This window comes from Lycorma delicatula, chromosome 3, assembly GCF_047948215.1.
Source record: "Lycorma delicatula isolate Av1 chromosome 3, ASM4794821v1, whole genome shotgun sequence".
Taxonomy (NCBI): domain Eukaryota; kingdom Metazoa; phylum Arthropoda; class Insecta; order Hemiptera; family Fulgoridae; genus Lycorma; species Lycorma delicatula.
Genome location: NC_134457.1, coordinates 153,617,768 through 153,639,936, shown reverse-complemented (window position 1 = coordinate 153,639,936; position 22,169 = coordinate 153,617,768). Strand labels below are relative to the sequence as shown.

Below are 22,169 nucleotides of genomic sequence, written 5' to 3'. Positions count from 1 at the left end.
ACACTAAATATTATGATTTTTTAATTTAAAAAATAATCAGTCTAGTAGTAGATTAATAGAGTAGAATATTGTGCAAAAAAATTTGCAGAAAATGCAAAAAAATACTGAGCATAGAATGAAAGAACTAACTATTAAGAAGTGCATATACTATTAATTTGTCTTTCTGCACCGCTTGCAAAAAATGATTTCATAGTTCCATCTGATTCTGAAGCCCAGGATAAGGTTATCCTTCTTGGGATATGGTTTGATGAGGTACAGGTTCTACATCCCTCTCAGACTTTCTTGGCTTAATTAGTCTGGGAAAAATCGCTAGCAATTTTTTATACATAATAAGGAAGAAGGGAAATATGTTTGACAATACAGTGTATATATATGCATTTGTTTAATTTTTATTATGTATGTAATACCTGATTCTCCAAGACTTGGCAGCTGATTTCAAAGTTGAGAGAGTTCTAAGGTTCAAATCCTAATAAAGGCAGTTACTTTTATACAAATTTGAATTCTAGATTGTGGATACTGGTGTTCTTTGATGGTTGGGTTTCAATTAACCATGCCTCCCAGGAATGGTTGACCTGAGACAGTACACGACTACTCTTCATTTTCATTCATACATATCATCCTAATTCAACCTCTGAAGTAATACCTTATGGTGGTTCTTGAGGTTAAACAGACAAAAAGAAAGAGGTGAGCATCCCTCCTAGGAAAGGGGTTTGGTAGGAGCCAAGTCCCAAGAAACTCCTGATTAAAAAAGAAAAATTTTAATTATTGTAACATTCTCTGTTTCATTCAGCTGCATAAGAAGGATGTGTGTTTGACAGTCTTGTATGGTTATATGTGTGCTAAGTTTAACTGTACACAATAACTCCATAGTAGCAGTATTGATTTTAATAAATAAGGCACCAAATTCTTTGTTTCAATACGATAAGTAAAATTTTATGTATAATGACCTCAAAAAACTTTAACAATGATCATATTTATTGATGGATTACATCCAGCTCAGATCAAGAAAATCTTACCATAAGAAGATGATAAGACTACTTTTTTTTACTTTTTTGAAGTCAGGGAGTGTTGATAACTCAGCTGATTAACATCAGCATTCGGACAAAGAACAAGTGTTGATAACTCAACATTCTAGTGCAACTCATCTAGTGTTAACTCATCAGCATTCTAGTGCAGCAGACCTCAAATATTAACCTCCTGATGATATTTGAGGCCTGACTGAACTAGTCATATTTTTTATATTAATGGCTCTGATGGCCATAATTTTTTGCTGGGTTCTGATTACTAAAACATCTTGACCAAGTGATCCATGGGAATATTAAAACTGCAGTTATTCATTACATTAACAAGTGATTCTACTACTTCTGTATTTTGAATCAAGGAAGCTGAACTAGATAACTAAAGACTTTAAGAATATCACATGTTTCATTCTGAAGACAGGGTTTTTAAAATAAGATATTACTATCATACTTCTTAAGCATTTACTTCTTTTAGGGGTAAGTAAAACCTCAATAGAGATCCAGAGAAGCTGAGAAATTCCTTTACAGTCTCAGTTTCAATGATTGAGAAATCCTGATATTCACCTCCCTGCGAGAGGGGGCAACAATGGCTGTTTATAACATGTTATATCCAGGCAGAAAATGAATGAAAGGACTGAGTATCTTCCAGGATAAGAGGACCCACCTTTATCAAGTACTAACAGCCTCTTTCAGGGTGGAAGAGTGGGTAGAGGTTAGAGGACTTCTTTGGAGCATAGAATGGCCCCAAAAAGCGGAAGAACCAAAATTTATCAACAGCATTAGGATGCAGAAGGCAATGGAAAACCATTGCATTACAGATTCTGAAGTCTAGTCCATAGAGTTCACATGGTATGGCTCAGTTCAATGTAAAATTATGTTCAGAGCTGGCTACATGGACCACCAACCTTTGCTAAGGAGAAGGCGCTTAAATGAAAAATAAGAAAACCTCAATGCTATCTGTATTTATATAGGTTTCCATTTGCTTCCTAAATCGCTGTCAGTTAAAAAAAAGTAACCAAATGTGCTAAAGTATTCTCAATGAAAGAAATGTTCTCAAGAGAACAAATTAGACTAATAATCATTGTTAATGTGTACCTGTTGCGCAAGTAGTAAGTAGGGTCAATTTACATGGCAAGTAGGTGTAAATGTTGCTAAAGGTAACTAGCCAAAAAGCAACTGAACAACTGGCACTAAGGGATTGAGATAGTGAGGAAAAGGGAATTCAAAGAGAAACTAATTCTGAAGAGATGTACTAAGCAGAAGGAGGTAGAGCACACTATTAACTTTGAATCTCAAACAATGTTCATTGGTACAATAAATCATAATCACAAAATACTTCTTTCATTAACAATATTTTACAGTAATATATGATTAAGTAATTGTATAATCTACAGATTTATCTCTATAACTCACTAAATAAGTATAAATAAGTTAAAAGAGGTGGGGGGTATTTCATGGCAGAGTCTATTAATATAAATCAACTGAATTTTTTTCAACACATTACAATTTTAAACATAATTAGAAGATAATTCAATGAACCTCTTTATGAATGTTAACAGAAAAAAAAATTCAACCACATTTACATGACAATACAACATTTATAATTCAACAATTAACACATACTTGTGACAATAAACTTTCTTCAGATCTGATAGTGATTATTATTAATCAGTTACATTTTATATACATATTTTTATATGTAAGTACATTCAATACTAATGTCAACTCCAAATGTGAAGTTTCAGGTAATATTGTATTTTTAAGAACTTTCAACTCAAAGATTTTTAAGAGGCATCAGCTACATAAAATTGATCCGCCAACACTAATCTCGGTTAAATACTCTATTTTAAATTGTTTTACATTTTAATGAACTGGTATTAATTTCAAAATGTAATATTTGTTTACAAAACATTTTAATTTCATTTATCAATACTTTTATCTTAGTATGTTGTTTTAGAACTAAAAGAAAACACAAATTTATAGTACCAATGCAATTAAAAGAACATTTTCTAAACATAATTATTATTATTCAAAATTAGTAAGTAATTTTTCACACAAATTATGTAAAAAAAAATTGTCACCAATACAAAATTACATTTTCTTTCTTATTATAATGAAATATAATAGACTAATCTAACTATCAATACTGGAATGACATTTTACTTTTTAACATTTTGTTTGACGTTTTTTGACAGGAAAGAAGTTTTTTTTAATATTCTAAACAAAAGTTAATAGATCAAGTGGAGAAAATAAAGAGTTTTTTTTCCTTTTTTAAATATCTTAGTTCCTCTTCTTATTACCATATTTTTAAAAATAAATATTCAATAATTAATTATTAAAATACAACAATAAATAAACTAGCTATACTTCATAAAATTTAATGTTCTGTAAATAAAATAAATTTTACTTTTTTATTATCCAATTGTGACTACCAAGGTTATATAACAAACGTTTCATCATAAAGTTAAGCAATAAAATAAACAACTGAAAACCTGTAAAACGTAACTGATTATTAATTGCATAACTAGAAAAGCAGGTTCAAGAATTTTGTGCAGTATTTTACTTTTCAAAAGATTCAACTTCACTCTTTTCCTGTTATTATTATTCATTACAGAGTTACTTACATCAAATAAATGTGTAAGCTTGCGTGCATACATGTTTATTTGTGAGTGACACACATTACCTTCCTTCATGAAAATTTTTACATCATTTGTATTTTGTATTTAAAAACAGCATTTTTTGACATGGTACATGCTAATCTAAGGATAATATATACCAAAAATCTTAGAACTATTCTTTGTTAACCAATAAATTTAAAAATTTAAACAATTTATAAAAACACATATATTATTAATGAATTTGTGTAATGTTTGGTTCATTTTCAAGTTTGTTACAAAGGATAGTTATTTTATTCTGTCTACTTTAAAAACTCTCAGGTTAAATTTTCGTACCTTTTCCTACCTCAATAATGTCTCAAGAAATTTTACATACCATCAAAACATTTCAATGTGAATGTAATTTTTCTTAATTACTAATACATTTTGATTTTTTGGGTATAAAATAATTGCCTATATTTATTTCAGTCTGCAAAAGAAAATAATAACAGCATCCACTGAGATTATTATGTTTCATGAGTAACTTGCTAAGATCATTCAGTAAGTCATTCTTTTGTAATTAATGCATTTTTTAAATGTATTAATCTTTATTTTTTAAATAAAAATTAAACATGAATTAATTAACAATCTGTTTCATTATATGTGGGAAAAAGTTTATGTGAACAATGTAAAACAACATTTTTGATGGACAGGTAAAATTAATGAATTTTTTGTGTGTAAATATATTTTTTAAGTTTATAAAATGATTTTTTATAAGCCGGACAAAGAGGATATGAAAGTTCAAGTTTACCAAATCATCAGTTTCCCAAGGCAAGTATAATAAATATTATTTTTTTTAAATAAAACTATTCAATTATTATTTATTATTTATACACATTCATCAGATTAATAATTTTATAAAACCATTTCATTACACACTGCCAGTTCTAGCAAGTGGTGAGAATTAAGAGATATATGATATTTTCATGTTTTCAGTCAGTGATTTTTTTATTATTTGACAGGTTTTATTTTGCTTATGAATTTATTTTTGGTTACTAAATTTACCAAGATTTTATTTCTATTGTAATCATTAAAAAAAAAGAAAAAATAATTTAAATAAATTGTTAATCTACTGTTAATGCAAGTTTACAAATATTTCGAACTTATAAATGCATAGAAAGAGATTTCTTAAATAATATATGTATAAACTGTTTACAGATTTAAACTCATATAGAATGTTAGAGATATCATTACAAAAAACCTTTTATAAGCTGAATTTTTCAGTTAAATTTTATATATATGAAAATTACAAAGCCTAAAAGGATTCAAATTCAGACAGAACCTTTGTTTTAATTTTTCTGTTTAGCTTCTGAAACCATTGTAAAGTATTACATCAGAGAATGAATGAGGATGATATGTATGAATGCAATTGAAGTGTAGTGTTGAACAGTCTCAGGTTGACTATTCCTGAGGTGTGTGGAAATTCAGAACCTGCTGGATGAAAAACATACTACCACTATTCTGTTAGAGGCCATGATTATTGTCAGTTTAAAAGAATACATATATAATTTATTAGAAATAAACATCAATCATTTAATAAGAATAATTAAAATAAATTTGACATTTAACATTTTAATAAAAAATCATCCTGGAAATTCAAGGATTATATGCCAGTGAAGTAAAATATGCCCTTGGCCCATGGCAATGTTCCATGAATCAGTTCTCACAGATCACCAAAGTTAAGAATGCTGGTTTCAGTTCATTATACATTGTTGAGAATATTTTTTGGTTGCTAATGACCATAGCAGTTGAGGCCATGAAAAAAATAAAAATTTGAATGCTTGCTTTAAAAAATAAATAAATAATTAAAATTTTCAAGAATAAGGCATCAAATTCTTTTTCTGGATCCTACAAGTATAGTACCCCACAAGTATTACTGGATCAATGCTTGTTTGAATAAAGTAAAATTATTAAAGTCTCAAAGGTTCTTTTCGTCTGGGAGAATCATTTTAGAAAGTGCATGATTTTTTTATTCTTATTTCATAGAAAAAGTAATTGATTTTCTCTTTCAATAAATACTGAAATTGTTTGGTAAACATACATAAGAATGTTTTCAGATTTTTTAAATTGTCATTGTTGTGTAATGTAAATATTAATCCATACATTTTTAAGTATTTGTTTAATTTCATTTACAAATTCATTAATTTCTCTCTTTTATTTAAAAATATACAATGCTACTCTTAAAATGGAACAAATCTTTATAGTCACGTAATAAATAATCATAGTTGAAAGAAAGTTCGTAATATTCCATTCACTTTTCATTTATCCTAAAACATGTTTATAGTGAGATTTATACACTGAAGAACTTTACAAAAACTGATAGATTTTACCACAGGATGGAGAATATTATACTATGCTAGATTAACTTCCTACGTTAAATATCACTAAACATCTTGATAAACTCGTGTCAAATTTTCCTTTTCAACCATGCTGTACCATGATTGGTTGGATTGATTCAACTAGTAGAGTGATTGTTTAAAATGATAAAATTTAAATGAATTGAAAAATCATTAGTAATAAGTAAATAAACAAACTAAATCTCATAAATCAACAAGAAAGACTATTCTAAAATGTTATATGTTAAAATCTTATATAATACTTTTTGTAGAACAATTAAAAATAGTTAAGAAATATAATCATGAAAGCAGAGGGTAATTATAATCCTTTAAAAAATATTTTAGAATGCTTAATTAAAAATAATTATAACACTAAAAATCTGAATTAGCCTATTTAAGATGACACCTTCCATAGCTTTTACAAAATTTCAAAATAATGAAATAAGTATATTGATTCTAATTTATGATCATATTCAATGAAAATAATAATAAAATAATTAATCATGAAACTACATACTTCACTACTTAATTGTTACCTGTTTAATTGTTGTATGCACTTTCATTTACGTTACATAATCAAATTGTGGCAAAATTAGCACTGAGCTAATAGTTTAGTTTTATTTGGGTGGAGACATGGAAGTTTATGGGGTTCATTATAAAGGAAAATAAATGATCTGCCAACAGGTGGGCGGGTTGGATTGGGTTGAGCTTGTTGAATGAATGGTGTGTGTGGGTACGCATGCGCGCAGGCGGGTGTGTGCATGTGCATATGCATAAGCATAAATTTGGATATTCAATGGTTCTCAAAGCAGATTGTATGAAGTTTTTGTATTCTTTGTTAGTAATTTTCAATGAGTGTTTACTCTCCAGTGCAAAAATTGTTACTATCTGTCCATGTGGTTATGTTAATGTGTACTGTTATGAATATGGTTAGAAAATAAAATCATTGATTAAATAATTAATAATTACATGGAGTGATATATTTTTATAGCAATTAATTAATTTTTGTTGTTAAAATGAAACTATTTACTAATAATTAAATAAAATAAATAAACCTAGAGATTCAATACAAAATTACAGATAGAATAAAACTAATGTAATGATATTGTGATTTATGATTAATCACAAAAAAATTAAGAAGGAAAACAGGAAATCTAAAAAAATACTATGTTTTAAATTCTAACAAAATTTTTATTTATTTATTTTCTTAAAATCCACAATTAAAAATTCAGATATCTAAAATAATAATTATAAAGAAATATAGTGTACACTTTTCAATCATTATGTTAGATCTTAAAAATAACTGGTAAAGTTTACATGCTTTAATAAAAAAAACTGCTTTACAGCCTCTAAGTTTTTAATTTATAAACATTAGTATTGTATAACAAATTGAAATGTTAATTTTAATATAAAGAAATTAACCAAAAAAAGTCACTGGTAAAATAATTACAATAAAAACCTTTACAGATTGCAAAACAATTCTAATAAAAATTTTCAGAAATAAGTGTGTGGCTAACCATTTTTAAAAGGAAGTCTAAAGTGAATAGTGTAAGAGAGATTCTTAAAAAAATCAGAAGAATGAGTACATCATTACAATTATGGAAAATAAATTTAAAAAAATACAAAATACCCATAAGAACAGCAATTTTTAAAACAGAAACTTTTACTCAACTATTTATAATATTAATATAAATACATAACCAAAAAAAAATCAAAATTTAATTTACTGTATTTGTTACATGCCGCAACTAAGCAAATATAGGAAACTTGACACGAGTCATTCTGAATTGCCATTTTTAAGAATAACAAGGATCTTAAGCCTGTCATGATAAGGAAAATAAATGGTTTTCTGTTTCCTTCTTCACAAAGCCATGTAATGCAGTGCATCAACAAACCAAGCCTACCAAAATAAATATGATATTCAGACCGAAAAGTGACAACTTTTTGTACACTACAGAGATTAGTTGAATAGTGAACATCAATAATCTCATAGAAAGCAAATCTTGACTGGTACCGCTTGCACTTTACTTCACCATAAGCAAAAAGAAAACTAGGATGAATAGTTTAAAACAAAAAGGAAAAACCATTGTTAATGTACAATAAACTAAGTATTACTGGTACATATATAAATCCATCTAAAAGTAGATCTGAACTTCTCTAATGTTAACATTTCTACATTACTAACCTCATTGATAATGTCTCTCAATAACTGATTTGGTGAAATGAAATATTTAAAATTAATATTTATCCAATTCTTGAGTATAGAACTGATACAATAATTGATAAAATAATAAGTTATACTGTGTATAATACTTTCTGGTAATGCACCATTCCATTTTTCCGAATCACAATTTTGAGGAGGTACCACTCTAGTGCTATTTTGGTTTAGTAAGATCTAACATCTGATGGTGCCCAACAAAAATTGACATACATCATATTAAAAAGCATGAAGAAATGTATGGGGCTGAATCTTGTTAAAGAAAATCACTTTGACTATTTACCAAAAATATTTTTTTTTAATTGCTATTAAAACTAAACTAATAAGTATTTGATATTTCAGATTATTTCATAAGATTTAATCTCAATGAAATGAAAAAAGTTCTGAATTTCACCTGAAATGTCAAAATTTATTATTTTTGTAAATTTAAACAGTATAATGAAGTAAGAAGAATAAATTTTCATAAAATAAACATTTTTAAATAAAAAGAGAAGGTAAGCAAAAAACTAATTATAAAAAAATAAAAAACAAAGAAGCTGTTTACAAAAAAAAAAAGAATAAAAAATCTACAAATTAAATTGCAAATAATACAGTAAATAAATTAAAAACAGTATATAGAGAAGAATTTTAGTAACATGTGTATAAAGTATTTATGTGCATGAAATGTAATATAATTCACTAATATACAAAATTTTGTAGCTAATGTGTTTTTTTTCTAAGTGGGTTTCAGTTCTGCTTTTAACTATGAAACAAACTGTTAATAGGTTTTTTATATTACAGTATATATTATATGCATTCTATAAACTGCATAAAATTCAGTAAAATACTGTTCATTAAAGTTAAAAATGCAGCTGTTACATGCAAAAATATGAAGTAATTTATCAATATGATATTAATACAATAATCTACCAATTGTAATCAAATAATATAACTATAAAAATAATTCAAAAAAGAGAACAAATAGAACATTAAAATAGATCTTTAACATGAATCATCAATGAGATTACTTTATAGTTATCACTCTAACAACATAATCAGTAATGAGTAACTCTTAATTAATTAAGATTAAAAAATTTAAAAATAAGAGACTATTTGCCAAAATTAATATCATTTGAACTATATTTCTATTTTTATGAAGAAAAAGAATGCAAAAAGATTTTATAAATTATAAAAGTAATAAAAGGTAAAAGAATTAGGCAAATTGAAAGTAAATTATATACACTCATGCACAAAGTAAAAAAAATACAGTATCTTTGCTCTGAATTATTTCTCAGAACAATGTATTGTAATATACATGCTACATGCCAGTTAAAAATTATGCACACTGAAAAACTAAATACAAAAAAATCCCAATACTTTATGTTAAAATACACTACAATCAACCTATCAAATCCCCTTTAATAATATATATATATTAAATACATAAATACAATATAAAATCTATTTTAAATAAACAAAATCTAAATACATAAAATGGCACTAACATTGATAGAGATTATAAAAAGACAAGTTACAAGATTTAATCTGCAAATGTGTTACTACGTGTACCTTGGTCATTTTTAATACAAATAAATATATTTGTATATATATTCACAACATTAAAACTTTTTAAAACTAGTAAATTTTTCATTATTATTTTCTTTCTTGCACTTAGTGATATACAACTTCAAACTAAATGTGATCATGTTCAATTAAGTTTTAAGTTGTTTGAGTTTTCCCTTTCTTGAACCGATATTAAACAATTAAGTTTTTGTAATTTAGATTTGATCAGCCAGTAATAAACTCTGATTAATGTATTTTGATGCTATTTAATACCATTGCATGTTTAAATCTGTAGTATAAAAGTGTAGCTTCTTCTATCATTAAAACAGCAAGAAACTTCCCAAATATATTCACAGCCAATATTTCTTTCTGTTTTGTGATAATTTTTTTACTCTAAAATTAACTATTTCCTATACCACTGGGCTATGTATATTTTTATATGGTCTAATGTATACTACTGTGTATTTTTCATATTCTTGAGTTTTTTATAAGTAAAATGTACAATAATTTTTATATTTTAATATCAAATAACCATACATTGGCTTAAAATGACAATCAGTTGGAGTTATAACATCTAGATTTATTTTAGATTATCCTTTGATATACTTTAAAATCGAATTAAATAATTTTTTTTATTACTAACAAATGACTACGTTTCTCGTTGAATAGACCAGAAATAAAATAAATTAATCTACTATTTATAATTTATTCAAAATAACAATTGAAACAGAACTCAGGAGTTCTGAAATTAAAATTAATGTACAATGACATTTGAGCAAATTATATTTATAAACATAAGTATGGCAATGAAAGATTATAAACAATACTATGCTTCTTACCAATTGTTATTTTGAATATATGTTTAAATTATTATTAAAAAATTAATATTTTTATTTAATTCTATGTGTTAATTATTATTATGCTGTTTCAGTTAATAGACCAGTAAGAAAGATGGAAGAAAAATCTTGGATAGCTTTGAATGTGGTTTTAAGAAGAGTGAAGAAAATGAAATTACACAAAACAAAAAGTAAAGAAGTGTTGAGATTAGAAATGAAGCAGAATTTGGCGAATATTATAAAGCTGCCTGGAGCATATCATATATATAAATTAATTTTAGTGAAGGATTAAGGAGGGAGAGGTAGAATGAAGAAAAGGAAGAATAGATAAAGAATTGGGATATTTATAAATATTAGAAGGGAAGATACTATAAGATTGAAAATGAAAAAAGGTGAATTCTGAAGAGATATTTGTCAATAATAATCTGCTGTTTGAAAAATAATGTTTTAAAGTATAAAACAAACAAACTGTATTCATGATTCAATATTAAAACAGTTATTTTTAATGGAAGTAAAATTAAAAACTTATAATTGATAATTAACTAAAACTACTCCCAACTAATAATAAATTATTATTTCTAACTGCAATATGGCTAATATTCAAATACCTTAACTATTTGACATACTTAATTATTTCTGTATTTGGTTATATTTGCTAAGTTTTTTTTAAGAAAATTGTAATAAATTATTTTAATTATGCTATCCTGTAATTATAATGATGATAATTAAAATAAATAATACCAATAAATGGTGTATTAAAATTAATTAAGTGAAAAAATTCTTATTATTGAGCAATTTTATTAGAAAGACTAGTTTGATGACACTAGTGATATAAGTGATTATACTTTAAATTATTCACTTGCAATACTAATATAAACTACCCACAACAGCATTGAAAGAATATTGGAAGTAACTAATATAAGCAAATAATTACATAATGTAAAAATCCATTTTACATACTTATCACTGCTTTTTTACCAATTATCACTAATTAATTAGATTACTATCCACAAAGAATAACTTGGTTTCTGCATACCTGTTTTCACCACAAGAAGCACTTTTATTTGTGATATGAAAGTATTTATAACATTTACAATTTATATAAAAATTAAGAATTTTGTCTATTTAAAGATCTGCAAGTGAAGTGCTACAATCTCACTTGAATTTCATCCAAAGAATGATTTTACTTAATTTTTATTTGAAAAAATTATAATAATTACAGATTCCTTACGATTAAAAGATTACACAATAAAAGTTGAAGTCCTTACCCTTTTATTATTTTCCTTAAAGGATATTTTTAACAGGTTGCTAAAATATGTTTTTTAGATTTGTATTAGAGTGTACACCATTGGTGTAGCAATCTTTTTCGATGTGTGTGAACTATTTACAGGTAACTTTTCAGTGTGATTATGGATTTAAATCAAGTCAACAATACAACATTCATTTGTTAAAATTATACTTTTGAATGACATTATAATATTATTTAACTTAATTATTTTTAATATGAATTAAGTTTAAAAATTTTAATTTTCTGCAATTTAAAAAATGGATTAATTTAGATATCCAAGGACTAGAACTGTTATTTAAACATTATAGTGAAAATTAAGTTTCCATAAAATTGAATTTATTATTTTAATAATAAAAATGCATTTCATTATTTATTTGTAGTATAAGAAAAACTGTTTATTATTATTTTTAACAAAAAAAGCCATCTAAACAATGAAAGGACACTGTACAATTTGAACTGGTAATGTAAATTTTACATAGACGGTAGTGTATTGAATTGTTGCAATTTTTTATGAACCTACCATTATGAGAATAGTTAAATAATCAAAATCATTTAAAAATAATGAAAAACTCAACCTGTAATGTGTAGAACAGGGATGCACAAAAAATTTTAAGCATATTTAAATAAATAGATGGTTTTAAACAATGATTAGGGAATCTTACTAATTTAGTTTAATAGTTTTAAATATTACAATTCAATTAAGATCTATGCCTTCTAAATTAGATAGTTAGCTTGTGATTTATTAAAATTATAATATTTTATTTCATGAATATTTTAAAAATGAAAGAACATTAGTCACCAAAAAGCTTATAAAGAAAATAACTGAAAACAAAAAATAACTTGTAATCAATAATTACATTTGCATAAATCACTTTACTCTTATCAATTAATTCTCTAAGGTTGTAAGTAAAACATAAATTTCAATATTTCCACAAATACAAGTTATGGAAAATTTTATTCAAAAATTTATTATTTTATGATATTATTTATTGTTTTAGCTTTTTTTTTTTGTCTTCAGTCATTTGACTGGTTTGATGCAGCTCTCCAAGATTCCCTATCTAGTGCTAGTCGTTTCATTTCAGTATACCCTCTACATCCTACATCCCTAACAATTTGTTTTACATATTCCAAACGTGGCCTGCCTACACAATTTTTCCCTTCTACCTGTCCTTCCAAAATTAAAGCGACTATTCCAGGATGCCTTAGTATGTGGCCTATAAGTCTGTCTCTTCTTTTCACTATATTTTTCCAAATGCTTCTTTCTTCATCTATTTGCCGCAATACCTCCTCATTTGTCACTTTATCCACCCATCTGATTTTTAACATTCTCCTATAGCACCACATTTCAAAAGCTTCTAACCTTTTCTTCTCAGATACTCCGATTGTCCAAGTTTCACTTCCATATAAAGCGACACTCCAAACATACACTTTCAAAAATCTTTTCCTGACATTTAAATTAATTTTTGATGTAAACAACTTATATTTCTTACTGAAGGCTCGTTTAGCTTGTGCTATTCGGCATTTTATATCGCTCCTGCTTCGTCCATCTTTAGTAATTCTACTTCCCAAATAACAAAATTCTTCTACCTCCATAATCTTTTCTCCTCCTATTTTCACATTCAGTGGTCCATCTTTGTTATTTCTACTACATTTCATTACTTTTGTTTTGTTCTTGTTTATTTTCATGCGATAGTTCTTGCGTAGGACTTCATCTATGCCGTTCATTGTTTCTTCTAAATCCTTTTTATTCTCGGCTAGAATTACTATATCATCAGCAAATCGTAGCATCTTTATCTTTTCACCTTGTACTGTTACTCCGAATCTAAATTGTTCTTTAACATCATTAACTGCTAGTTCCATGTAAAGATTAAAAAGTAACGGAGATAGAGAACATCCTTGTCGGACTCCCTTTCTTATTATGGCTTCTTTCTTATGTTCTTCAATTGCTACTGTTGCTGTTTGGTTCCTGTACATGTTAGCAATTGTTCTTCTATCTCTGTATTTGAACCCTAATTTTTTTAAAATGCTGAACATTTTATTCCAGTCTACGTTATCGAATGCCTTTTCTAGGTCTATAAACGCCAAGTATGTCGGTTTGTTTTTCTTTAATCTTCCTTCTACTATTAATCTGAGGCCTAAAATTGCTTCCCTTGTCCCTATACTTTTCCTGAAACCAAATTGGTCTTCTCCTAACACTTCCTCCACTCTCCTCTCAATTCTTCTTTATAGAATTCTAGTTAAGATTTTTGATGCATGACTAGTTAAACTAATTGTTCTGTATTCTTCACACTTATCTGCCCCTGATTTCTTTGGTATCATTACTATAACACTTTTTTTGAAGTCTGACGGAAATTCCCCTTTTTCATAAATATTACACACCAGTTTGTATAATCTATCAATCGCCTCCTCCCCTGCACTGCGCAGTAATTCTACAGGTATTCCGTCTATTCCAGGAGCCTTTCTGCCATTTAAATCTTTTAATGCTCTCTTAAATTCAGATCTCAGTATTGTTTCTCCCATTTCATCCTCCTCAACTTCCTCTTCTTCCTCTATAACACCATTTTCTAATTCATTTCCTCCGTATAACTCTTCAATATATTCCACCCATCTATCGACTTTACCTTTCGTATTATATATAGGTGTACCATCTTTGTTTAACACATTATTAGATTTTAATTTATGTACCCCAAAATTTTCCTTAACTTTCCTGTATGCTCCGTCTATTTTACCAATGTTCATTTCTCTTTCCACTTCTGAACACTTTTCTTTAATCCACTCTTCTTTCGCCAGTTTGCACTTCCTGTTTATAGCATTTCTTAATTGCTGCCGATAGTTCCTTTTACTTTCTTCATCACTAGCATTCTTATATTTTCTACGTTCATCCATCAGCTGCAATATATCGTCTGAAACCCAAGGTTTTCTACCAGTTCTCTTTATTCCGCCTAAGTTCGCTTCTGCTGATTTAAGAATTTCCTTTTTAACATTCTCCCATTCTTCTTCTACATTTTCTATCTTATCTTTTTTACTCAGACCTCTAGCGATGTCCTTCTCAAAAATCTTCTTTACCTCCTCTTCCTCAAGCCTCTCTAAATTCCACCGATTCATCTGACACCTTTTCTTCAGGTTTTTAAACCCCAATCTACATTTCATTATCACCAAATTATGGTCGCTATTAATGTCTGCTCCAGGGTAAGCAAATTGTTTTAGCAAATTATGAAAAATGTGTAAATTAATAAAAAAAAAAAAAATTGTAAACAAAAAAACATTTACCAAGTAATGCAAAATTAAAAGTGAGACAGATCTTTGAAAACAGATCATTAGGGAAACCTAGTTATTATGTATTGATTGGTAATTAATTCTACTTTAATACTATTTTTAAAACTGTACAAAAGTTTTAATCAAGGAGGATTACTTTCAATACATGAAAATAAGAGAGGCATTCTTTTGCAGATCGAAGAGTTACCACCAAATTGTACAGGGTCGTTGAGGTCTAGCTAATCTTAAACTTCCCCCAAAATTATTAGTTCTTTTCTTTGCTGATCTCAATTTAAGCGTATTAGATTTACGTAAAGTTTTAAGATTTTCAAATGTGGTTTCAATAACTTGTGGTTCATGTGGTAAACAAAGCCTCTCACCAAGATATGAAGAGTTGCCAGAATCTACTGAACTAGCATAACCTGATTCAGTTTTTAATTTAGGTACTAGTAATAAGTTATCATCATTTGGTGGATCATTATCTTCAAACAGTGGATTGAGTGTAAATTGAGGGGTTGTGCCGCGAGCCCTTGATGCAACATGCATCACAGCTCCTCTCAATAGTGCTGCTTCCAAACCGTCATAACTCACCTCTAATACCTTTTCTCTTCCGACTTCCTTTCTTTCGTTTTCCTTCTTCTGGCCTCCATTGTTAATGTAGTAGTCCCTTCCGTACCTCAACATAAAATAATATAATTATTAAGTATGATAATAATATTTTAGTACTATTTTTATTCTGTAATTAATAATTTCTCTATATTACTGTCAGAGAGATTATCATTATAACAACTGTCTGTTACGTTAAAAAGCAATAAACATTCACAGAAAATGTTTGCACAAAATTGGTGTGTACAACGTTAAAAAACCAAAATTAAAAAATAAAAAACATTTTAATGCTTATTTGTAATAAACTATTTGCAGTATACAACATTCAGTGAAATATTAATGTGTGAATTAAGTTACACAGCAAATAGTCTAACTTAAACACAGTGTCCTTATAATGAAAATTTTTTCTGCTATTCCATAAACATAATAATACTTTTTTTTATAAAAGGACTACTTTTTATAGGGATATAGCAATTAACTGACTATTACAAATTTAAATTTACGCAAAAAAATGAACTAATTTAGTTTCAAAGCAAAATGTATTAATACCAGTCGGCTTTTTTATTTTATTTAAAAATCATCTCTATTTTAATTAAGTGATTACCATTCAAAATTAATGGGATGCAAGTCATAAAAATTCAATCAACTTTCTTTATTCTAAATTATGTATAATCTATCAAAGTTGATTTAAGTAAAAAGTAACATGATCATATTGTTTCGTTTTGTTCATTCTAAATTATATGTAATCTATCCAAGCTGACTAACCAAGTAAAAAGTAACACATTGTTTCATTACTTTGTTACACCAAACATTCAAGGTATATTTGAAAAAAAAAACAAAGAAAATATTTTTAAAGTATTTTATTTTGAAGCTTAGTTATTTATTATATAAGCATTTCTGGCATCTTGTCAAGACAGACAGGTATGGAAAATAGCCCTTTCCTGTCCTACAAGATGAATACTATGATTCTGAGTTGAGGTTGGCTTTCCCTCTTTGTTCATTATGAACATTAAATTTTTCTACTTAAAACTTATAACCATTTAAAATTGTACAAACAGAGATAAATAGGCAATGAATTTAAGTAGTAGTTGACCTTTATATAAAAGGTGAACATACATACATACATACATAATGTATGTATAATATATGTATGATGTATAATATATGTATGTATAATGTATGTAAATATATATAAAAAATTGAATTGTTAAAAACTCAAACTGTTATTGTTATTGCACTTTGATTCCAGAAGAGGTTATTGCTGGTGGATTTCTAGAGTTGGGTTGCATGTCTTAGGGATTTGATTAAAACCAGTGGGATTTACCAGTGTAGACTGTTACTGTCAATTTAATGTATAAAGTTATGCATTTTTGTGTATTTACTATTCTTTGAGCATGTTTTGATGTAATCCTTTCTCTTTCTGTACATGTCAAATAGTAGTATTTGTGAATTCTTTTCAAGATGCTGTTGACAAATATTAAACCTATGTTGGAGGTCAAGTGTTTTAATGAATATTATGTATGTTATCTTGATAAAAATTCATCACTGAATTTTTGTAATTTACTGAACTGTTATCACTGCATATGTTGATATAAAAAAAGTAATCTATGGCAACTTATTCTTGGCATTTCAACAATAAGTTACAAACAAACTTGCTAAATCAAAACGGTTTTTTTTTAATGAATAACATTTTCCAAAGTTTTTATGAGTTAAACGGATTTTTTGGAATTTTGCATCTACATATCCTTTCTGAATGCCGGGTAATTACAGGATGCTAGCAGCATGTAATGCAAATAAACTGTTCCTAATCCACCAACTAATCATGCCTCATTTTACTTAAGTTTATTATTCACTTAGATACTGATGTATTAACAAGATTAAAAAACCTGAAAAAATTTTTCTAAAAGCAATAATTCCAACATAATAACAAATAAAATATTTTATGGTACATACTGTTTGTAATCAGGTTTCCTTCCACTGCAATCTAAATGTACTACAGATGATTCATTTGCACCAGTAAGTTCAGGAAATTCTCTGGAAAAATAGAAGTCATTAAAATTTTTTTTGGATGATATAGTGTTTCTATAATTAATTAATAATTCACTTTTATTTACCTGTAAAAAAAAATCTATGGTGTCTAGGTCTCTGGTGATTTAAGCACACTGGAATCTTAATAACTGAAGGGTAAGCCTCAGAATGGATTGCAACTGATGGATAGTAGATGACCTAAGATATTGAGTTATCATAAAAAATAAGGAGAAATCCAAATATTTAGTCTCAACTGAAGTGAATGTACCATCAAAGTGCATGGGTAATTCTAACATAATTACATACATAAATACCTATTGCTGGTGGTATGCTACACATGAAGAAGTTGCTGTTAAAAAGGTATTGTCTCTTACCTTGGGTATTAGGTGAAATTATAGGATTCAGATAAATGTCATACCCTATACCTTTAATTCAACTTTCACACATGATTATGATGGTGAACAAGTCATATTAGATTGGCAGATTAGAAGAATAAGATGTGTTGCTAAGTGATACGAGGGTAAGTCAATTATCCGCAATTTAGTTATATTTCTGTTTATGTTGGTAGTAATGCTGTGTTGCGCAGATGACGCATGCATGGTTTAATTGTTGTTATGTCTAAGCAGGTTTGATGCTGCTAGGTTAGTTCCATTATCGCTGCCCAGTCGTTAACCATGCTTGCTCCGGTTTCTGTTTGCACCAAAGAAGAGCAACGTTCAGTGATCCGTTTTTTGTGGTCAGAAGGTATATCAGGCAAGGTATATCAAAGAGGCATTAAGGGGCCGTCAATTTACCTCAGACGAAACAGTAAAAGAAGCGGTGCATTCCTGACTCAACCGAAAACCTTCTTTTATGAGGGCATCTGGAAGCTTGTGCAATGATGGACCAAGTGCGTTGAAATGCAAGGGGACTATGTTGAAAAATGATGTACATGTAATTTTCTATTTGTATTGCAATAAAATTTATAACTACATTGCAGATAATAATTGACTTACCCTCATATATAAAAGAAAAGAGATTAAGAGGAAGAAATAAACATGAAAGACTAAAAAGGAGAAAGATGGAAGCAGAACACATTTGAATTCATAAGTGTGATAATAATGAAGTTGATAGCGGATAGAAAAAAATCAATGGCTTAAAAAAGGCCAACCAAATGTACAAAAAAAAATATAAACTTATGATCAAAAAGATAACAAGAAAGGAGGCTAAATTACAATAGTAGACTTCATCTTAAAAGCTTATTTCCCTTTATGGATCTCAAATGTATACTTTAATGAATAGAGAGAGCTGTGAACTGCCTGTGAAACAAATTAACTGAGAATAATTCAGAGAAAAAAAAAAGTTGAATAGGATCTAAAATGGCAACCTGAAAGAATTGGATTAGGTAGCACTAGTGCACTTACTGGGATGAGAGACCTTAATTGTTTGGTCATTTGATCAGGATGGATAAATCTAGGAACCATGTTGTGAAGAGATAGACTAAAAAAGAAACAGGAAGAAGATGGGAAATGTTTAATGAGTGTGACTAGACCATCGGAAAAAGTTGTTTGGGAAAAAGGAAAAGGAAGATAGGAAGATAAGAAGTTAAAAAGAACAAAGAATAACAGAATGATCTGACGCTCTTTAAGATGGAAGGGAATGATATAGAAGAAAAACTTCAAGAATCTGTCACAGCTGAGGCTCAACTGAAGACCACTGAAGAAAACAGCAAATTAAAAAAATAAAACCTATGAAAGGGAAAATGTAAAGAATATGATAAAAAGATTGTTTTAGTGATATTCTTAAAGTATAATTATTCTCATTTTATTATAATTAATAATTTTTAAATATTACTATGCTCTTTTTTATAACATGATCATAAAACAGACAAGACTAAAACAAACATTTTTATACAAAAGTTACAAGAACTAGTTGGGACTGACAAAAAAATAAGAATTCTGCCGATATTCAGCCTTGTTTGTTATGTATATTAAAGATATGAATGCTCTACAAAGATGAAGGGATAATTGAAAGAGGCTTTATTATGATAAATTCAAAATTAGAAGGCAAAGTACACTATAAAAATGAATTTTTTGAAAATAAGCAAATGAAAGTCTACTCAAAAGAAAGAAGAATTAAGCACATATTTAGGATATATGTTATTAAAATAGCATAAAATTAAAAAAAATAAAGATTACAAAAATGAAAAGGACAAAAGTCAGAATACCATTAGCTAAGAAATATTTAATTAAAGGAAATTAATTTAATTGAATTAATTAATTTAACTGAAGAAATGTCTTGAGAAGTGTATTGTTAGGATTGTACTTCTGCGTGTGAAACAGAAACTGAGGAAACAGGTCAAAGAAAGGTAGATGGTCTTAAAACTGGGGAATATGGTAGCAAGGCAATAAATTTGTAGAAATGCAGAGAAAAAAGTGAAGTATTGAGGAAAGTGAATGAGAGTTAAAGTTGATGGTGCGCTACCAGAACAAATCAGAACAAGAGAGTTGTCTGGTTGGGTCATGTAATGAGAGAAGAATTGATGAAAACAGTGTCTATGATTAAATGATATAAAAAAAGAGAGGACAGAAGAAAAAAGTAAAAATTATTGACTATCTAAAAGGAAATGCAAGTTATCAGAAACTTAAAAGTTTAGCAAGAAGTAGAAGAGAATGGAGATTCTCGTGATCTGGACATGTTGCAAGGGATCCACCTCAAGGCAGATAATCATACTATGTTTATACACAGCAAGTAGTTTACACGGTGAGTAATATTTATTATTCCATCTAGAAATTTGTAAATTTTATAGAATAACTTTGGATGGTTTAGAACAAAGAATGCATGCCATCTGGACGTTGGAATAAGGATATAGAGACCAAGGTTAAGTTTAAGGAGTAGAACCTGAAATGGATTCAGACAAGGGATACCGAAGACACAAAAGGCTTATTCAAGGATAAACAGAGAGGAAGAAGTTGTGAGGGCTAAAGAGGAGGCACAGAGCATGGGACATGGGAGAAGAGATGTGAAGAGATGGAAAGGTGCGTGGGTTGTAGGAAGGGGCTTGGAAGCGTCAAGATTAAAAATTTGAGGAAAGATAGATCTAGATCAGAAAAAATATAAGAGATCAGTGAGTACAATCAGTTTGAAGGACTACTGTAAGGCTTTATTGAATGAAGCTAAAAGAGAGTATGAAAAAGAGGATAACCTAGTTAATTATGGAGAGGTAATATTGAATGTAAATGAGATTACTAAGAATGAACTGGTGAAAGAATAATCAAGGGTACCACAAATGTGAAGGCACTAGGGCCAGGAAGCATTGCTATTATACTGGTGAAGCATGTAACTACTGAATTATTAGATAATGAATTTGTAAAATATTTAATAAGCATATAATGGATGACTTACCAAAAGAATGGAATATTAGGTTCAGTATACAAGAAAGCAAACAAGGTCTGTAGTAATTACAGAGAGGCATTAGTGACACTAATTCTTTGATAAGGTTATAAGGCTAAATATTGTTGATCTGGAGGAGCAGAATGGTTTTAGGATAGGGCACTCATATCTGGATAATATCTTAAGTTTAAGACAGGTGATTAAGAAATGAAGAGAGAAACTTGGCAGTGCACATGCTTTTCAATGATTTAGAGAAGGCCTACTGACAATATTCTGCTGTATAAATTATTTTAGGTTCTTGGAAACATAAACTTAAAATGAGAAACATAAAGTTAAAAGAACAAAATGTAATCTGTATAAAAATTATAAATGTTCAATGAAGATGGGAAATAATATTTCAACAAGTTTTAAGGTGACCAAGGGTTTGAATCAAGGTTGCTGTTTGTCACGCACACTGTATAAAATATGTGTACAAGAAATATTGAAGATATGGAGAAGAAAATACAGAGGGTTGGGAATATATAAGAAAAATGACTGCCTTAATACAACGTTATTTGCAGACAATTAGGTGGTGTTTTCTAATGATGCTGAGAATATCTCATATCTGCTAAGGAAATTAAGAGAGGGATATCTTAAATGGGGCATGAAAATTAATTTAAGAAAAAGGGATACATTGTGGTAGGTCACAGAGAAGAGGATTTAGTTACAGAGGCATAGGGGGTGTAAAATTGTGATAAGTACCTGGGAGCACTTACTTTTGAGGATGAAGAGTGTGAAGGTTGATTATCAGAGCTAGGATTGGTAAGGAAAGAGCAGTGACTCGGAATTGAATAGGTTACAGTCAGAACTAAACAAATGTAATATAATGTCGTAGATGAGCCTATTGTAACTTATAGTACAGAGTGCTGAAAGGTAAGCAAAAGAGACAGGAAGCATTTGGAGGTTTTGGAAATTGATTTTTCTGCAGAGAGTGCCAACTTTCAAAACTGGACCGAATAAGAAATGAGGTAATTAG

The 22,169-nt window shown here is 28.3% G+C and overlaps 1 protein-coding gene across 1 annotated transcript in view; it reads right to left on the bottom strand.

Moving 5' to 3' along the window:
* The window catches only part of LOC142321231 (uncharacterized), a 42,721-nt gene that overhangs the window by 7,467 nt on the left and 13,085 nt on the right, over positions 1-22,169 (bottom strand). Inside the window, exons 6-7 of the mRNA XM_075359225.1 lie at positions 17,708-17,788; positions 15,740-15,824 (exon numbers count right to left, since the gene is read on the bottom strand). Coding sequence (XP_075215340.1) covers positions 15,740-15,824; positions 17,708-17,788 — 166 coding nt within the window. The remainder of the gene's footprint in view (positions 1-15,739; positions 15,825-17,707; positions 17,789-22,169) is intronic.